Source organism: Oncorhynchus mykiss, chromosome 5, assembly GCF_013265735.2.
Source record: "Oncorhynchus mykiss isolate Arlee chromosome 5, USDA_OmykA_1.1, whole genome shotgun sequence".
Lineage (NCBI taxonomy): Eukaryota > Metazoa > Chordata > Actinopteri > Salmoniformes > Salmonidae > Oncorhynchus > Oncorhynchus mykiss.
In genome coordinates this window covers 83226780-83232668 of record NC_048569.1, presented here as the reverse complement: position 1 = coordinate 83232668, position 5889 = coordinate 83226780, and the positions used below count along the sequence as shown (strand labels likewise).

The 5889-nt window shown below is 48.7% G+C and overlaps 1 protein-coding gene across 1 annotated transcript in view; it reads right to left on the bottom strand.

The window, feature by feature from the left end:
- Positions 1-2115: 2115 nt before the first annotated feature.
- The window catches only part of LOC110523020 (pituitary adenylate cyclase-activating polypeptide type I receptor), a 59053-nt gene continuing 55279 nt past the window's right edge, over positions 2116-5889 (bottom strand). The window contains exons 7-13 of the mRNA XM_036978567.1: positions 4781-4934; positions 4529-4589; positions 4317-4386; positions 4037-4128; positions 3564-3693; positions 3049-3090; positions 2116-2714 (exon numbers count right to left, since the gene is read on the bottom strand). Coding sequence (XP_036834462.1) covers positions 2370-2714; positions 3049-3090; positions 3564-3693; positions 4037-4128; positions 4317-4386; positions 4529-4589; positions 4781-4934 — 894 coding nt within the window. The 3' untranslated portion in view covers positions 2116-2369. The remainder of the gene's footprint in view (positions 2715-3048; positions 3091-3563; positions 3694-4036; positions 4129-4316; positions 4387-4528; positions 4590-4780; positions 4935-5889) is intronic.

The window sequence follows — 5889 nt, the reverse complement described above, 5'->3', positions numbered from 1 at the left end:
TCAACACAACAGACAGCTCAGTCTATGGAACTACACAGCCAAGCCAGTGAGTCAACACAACAGACAGCTCAGTCTATGGAACTACACAGCCAAGCCAGTGAGTCAACACAACAGACAGCTCAGTCTATGGAACTACACAGCCAATCCAGTGAGTCAACACAACAGACAGCTCAGTCTATGGAAATACACAGCCAATCCAGTGAGTCAACACAACAGACAGCTCAGTCTATGGAAATACACAGCCAATCCAGTGAGTCAACACAACAGACAGCTCAGTCTATGGAGCCACACAGCCAATCCAGTGAGTCAACACAACAGACAGCTCAGTCTATGGAAATACACAGCCAATCCAGTGAGTCAACACAACAGACAGCTCAGTCTATGGAACTACACAGCCAAGCCAGTGAGTCAACACAACAGACAGCTCAGTCTATGGAAATACACAGCCAATCCAGTGAGTCAACACAACAGACAGCTCAGTCTATGGAAATACACAGCCAATCCAGTGAGTCAACACAACAGACAGCTCAGTCTATGGAGCCACACAGCCAATCCAGTGAGTCAACACAACAGACAGCTCAGTCTATGGAAATACACAGCCAATCCAGTGAGTCAACACAACAGACAGCTCAGTCTATGGAGCCACACAGCCAATCCAGTGAGTCAACACAACAGACAGCTCAGTCTATGGAGCCACACAGCCAATCCAGTGAGTCAACACAACAGACAGCTCAGTCTATGGAACTACACAGCCAAGCCAGTGAGTCAACACAACAGACAGCTCAGTCTATGGAACTACACAGCCAAGCCAGTGAGTCAACACAACAGACAGCTCAGTCTATGGAACTACACAGCCAATCCAGTGAGTCAACACAACAGACAGCTCAGTCTATGGAGCTACACAGCCAAGCCAGTGAGTCAACACAACAGACAGCTCAGTCTATGGAACTACACAGCCAAGCCAGTGAGTCAACACAACAGACAGCTCAGTCTATGGAACTACACAGCCAAGCCAGTGAGTCAACACAACAGACAGCTCAGTCTATGGAGCCACACAGCCAAGCCAGTGAGTCAACACAACAGACAGCTCAGTCTATGGAACTACACAGCCAAGCCAGTGAGTCAACACAACAGACAGCTCAGTCTATGGAACTACACAGCCAAGCCAGTGAGTCAACACAACAGACAGCTCAGTCTATGGAGCCACACAGCCAAGCCAGTGAGTCAACACAACAGACAGCTCAGTCTATGGAGCCACACAGCCAAGCCAGTGAGTCAACACAACAGACAGCTCAGTCTATGGAGCCACACAGCCAAGCCAGTGAGTCAACACAACAGACAGCTCAGTCTATGGAACTACACAGCCAAGCCAGTGAGTCAACACAACAGACAGCTCAGTCTATGGAGCCACACAGCCAAGCCAGTGAGTCAACACAACAGACAGCTCAGTCTATGGAACTACACAGCCAAGCCAGTGAGTCAACACAACAGACAGCTCAGTCTATGGAGCCACACAGCCAAGCCAGTGAGTCAACACAACAGACAGCTCAGTCTATGGAGCCACACAGCCAAGCCAGTGAGTCAACACAACAGACAGCTCAGTCTATGGAACTATACAGCCAAGCCAGTGAGTCAACACAACAGACAGCTCAGTCTATGGAGCCACACAGCCAAGCCAGTGAGTCAACACAACAGACAGCTCAGTCTATGGAACTACACAGCCAAGCCAGTGAGTCAACACAACAGACAGCTCAGTCTATGGAGCCACACAGCCAAGCCAGTGAGTCAACACAACAGACAGCTCAGTCTATGGAACCACACAGCCAAGCCAGTGAGTCAACACAACAGACAGCTCAGTCTATGGAAATACACAGCCAAGCCAGTGAGTCAACACAACAGACAGCTCAGTCTATGGAACTACACAGCCAAGCCAGTGAGTCAACACAACAGACAGCTCAGTCTATGGAACCACACAGCCAAGCCAGTGAGTCAACACAACAGACAGCTCAGTCTATGGAGCCACACAGCCAAGCCAGTGAGTCAACACAACAGACAGCTCAGTCTATGGAGCCACACAGCCAAGCCAGTGAGTCAACACAACAGACAGCTCAGTCTATGGAACTACACAGCCAAGCCAGTGAGTCAACACAACAGACAGCTCAGTCTATGGAGCCACACAGCCAAGCCAGTGAGTCAACACAACAGACAGCTCAGTCTATGGAACAACATTTAGATCTCTCTAGACTGAGAGGCCTATCTGAGATTTTGGGGACTGCAGAGTCAAGGTGTAGTCCATCCTTGAGAGAGGGGAGGAAGAAAAGAAGAGGGAGGATTGGGAATAGAGAGAGATAGCGGGATTTTTTGTTCTCTCAGACTGTTGAGTTGTGTGTGAGTGAGTCTGTGTTGTGTGTGAGAGTGTTTGTGTCGTCACAGATTGAGACAGAGCTGTGTGTGAGTGTTTGTGTGTCAGTGTGTGTGAGTGTTTGTGTGTCAGCACAGCTCGGGACAGAAGTGTGTGTGAGTGTGTGTTTGTCGATGTGTGTGAGTGTGTGTGTGTCGCCGATGCAGGGCAGCTCCTTGGGGGAGGACTTCTCCAGAACAGAGATCTGTGTGACAGTGGAGCTCTCTGTGAAGAGGGTACGTCTTCTCCTACTGTAGCGCAGATAACCCTGAATCTGCCACTTCCATAGATGCTTCTTCAGCTCTGCCTGCACCTGGACACACGAATGCACACACACACATGCATACGCACGCACACACACACACGCGCGCATATGCATGCACGCACACAGGCACAAACACACACACAGAGAGAGAGAGAAAGAGAGAGAGCACTCTGTCATTTGAAAGCACATTGAGAGGTCTGTACACAGCGTTCAGTACATAAAATAATCTTGACATCAGAGACTTGAGATAGCAGTCAATCAGAAACGAAGGGCTATTTGGGCTATTTATCTCTGCAGTAAGAACACTGCGAGTTATTCAATCAAAATCACTGTAATCCTAGATTCTAATTATGTCATTGTAATTATGTTGGTTACTGCTTACTTCTCCATTTAGGAAACAGTAGAGCAGAGCCACCACAAAGCCCTGAGGAAGAAGAAGGAATACAAAGTGAGTTTTACAGTTATATGAACTAGCTGCATGTCAAATGTACCTTACTTTGGAACACACATTCCCCTAGGCAGTAGTGGCACACCCAAACCACGTGTGCAGGCACGCAGGCACACAGCCACACCCCTACCACGCCCCTACCACGCCCCTACCACACCCCTACCACGCCCCTACCACACCCCTACCACACCCCTACCACGCCCCTACCACGCCCATACCACACCCCTACCACGCCCCTACCACACCCCTACCACACCCCTACCACGCCCCTACCACGCCCCTACCACACCCCTACCACGCCCCTACCACACCCCTACCACGCCCCTACCACGCCCCTACCACGCCCCTACCACACCCCTACCACGCCCCTACCACACCCCTGCCACACCCCTACCACTCCCCTACCACGCCCCTACCACACCCCTACCACACCCCTACCACACCCCTACCTGAAAGGATCCCAGGCCCAGCTCTATGAAGATACGGGCCTCCTCTCCTGTGTTCTCTGGTAGGAAGGCAAACACCATGTAGTGCATCCCAAACAGAGGGATCAGGAACAGAGTGGATTTAGCCAGCCTCCTGCACACAGAGAGAGAGAGAGAGAGAGAGAGAGAGAGAGAGAGAGAGAGAGAAAGAGAGAGAGAAAGAGAGAGAGGTATGGCATGGCACAATGTTATATTAGCACACTAGGGAGGGGGGGGGGGGGTTGTTAACGAGGGGTGGAAACTCAGGATACTAGACAATGAGGACGCTGAGTCAGCTAATATAAACAGATAAGAGTCACAATAATGTCTTTGTGTCTGGCTCACCAAACCACCTTTACACGTGTGTGTGTGTGTGTGTGTGTGTGTGTGTGTGTGTGTGTGTGTGTGTGTGTGTGTGTGTGTGTGTGTGTGTGTGTGTGTGCTTCTCTGAGACTCACATGAAGTGGCCAGTGTCGTGGCCCCCCACGCCTGGAGATTTGAGCTTCTGTACCAGAATACGGATCACGTTGATGAAGATGATGAAGTTGACCTGGAGCAGTGGAGGAAGAGGAGGAAGAGGAGGAGTTAGGGCTGGATACTTTACAACACTGGGTGGATTAGGGTTAGAGTGGAGTTAGGATTTGGGTTGGAGTTGGGTTAGGAAGAACTGGGATGTGGACATGAAACCAGGGTTAGCGTCAAGTTAGGTTAGGGTTAGGTTAGGGTTAGGCCAATCACCAGTAGTGATGCTGTTATTGGCCCTTTGATGATCCACCAGATGAAGGCCACATCAGTGTCGTCCCAGCAACTACATCAGGACAGAACCACATGATATTATACAGTACAGTATTATTCCAACCACCAACAAGACATTAGTATTCATGTATATAGGCCACATGACAATATCAATTCAGAGTAAGATTATAGTAAACATAAGTTTCTATCCTTACCCTCGGTTATCATAGAAGTTGCGTGTCAGAACCCACACCAACAGTATTGTAGTTGGGAGACCTAACAGATGCAGAGGACAATATCAGCTAGGTGTCCTTACTAAACCATTCCTCTTTGAGTTGCTGAGGAGAGAGAAGTACGTAAAGAGAGAAGTACAGGGGGAAAGACGTAAAAAGAGAAGGACAAAGGGAAGGAGAAAAGAAGGAGAGAGATGAGGACATGGAGAAAGTAAAAAGGAGAAGGTCACCTACCCCAGCCGATGAGTGTGTACCACCAGAAGTACTTCTTGTGTGAGACGAAGGTGAGGGCCAGGAGGGTCTGGAGGTACATGCCCTCCACCAGCAACCAGAAGTAGTTAGCCAGGATGCTAAACTGGAAGAAGGCCACCGCTGACTTACACGCCATCTACAGTACACACACACACCATATAGCAACATCAATATCAGAGTTTTCTCAGCTCTTTTATTTGTTATTTTACACTTATTTTACCAGGTAAGTTGACGAAGAACACATTCTCATTTACAGCAACGACCTGGGGAATAGTTACAGGGGAGAGGAGGGGGGATGAGTGAGCCAATTGGACGCTGAGGATGTTTAGGTGGCCATGATGGTATGAGGGCCAGATTGACACCCCTACGCAATGTGCGGGGGTACAGGTTAGTTGAGGTAATTTATACATGTAGGTAGGGGTGAAGTGACTATGAATAGATGATAAACAGCGAGTAGCACCAAAACAATATTTTCTTAACTCTTCTCGAACTGCACCGTTGGTTAAGGTCTTGTAAGTAAGCATTTCACGGTATACCTCTCATAAATACAAGTAGTAATGCAGTCCATTTCTCCTCTACTTTGAGCCAGGAGAGATTGACATGCGTATTATTAATATTAGCTCTCTGTGTACATCCAAGGGCCAGTCGTGCTGCCCTGTTCTGAGCCAACTGCAAAGTCACTTTTTGTGGCACCTGACCACACGACTGAACAGTAGTCCAGGTGTGACAAAACTAGGGCCTGTAGGACCTGCCTTGTTGATAGTGTTGTTAAGAAGGTAGAAACTTGGGCCTGTAGGACCTGCATTGTTGATAGTGTTGTTAAGAAGGTAGAAACTAGAGCCTGTAGGACCTGCCTTGTTGATAGTGTTGTTAAGAAGGTAGAAACTAGAGCCTGTAGGACCTGCCTTGTTGATAGTGTTGTTAAGAAGGTAGAAACTAGAGCCTGTAGGACCTGTCTTGTTGATAGTGTTGTTAAGAAGGTAGAAACTAGGGCCTGTAGGACCTGCATTGTTGATAGTGCTGTTAAGAAGGTAGAAACTAGAGCCTGTAGGACCTGCCTTGTTGATAGTGTTGTTAAGAAGGTAGAAACT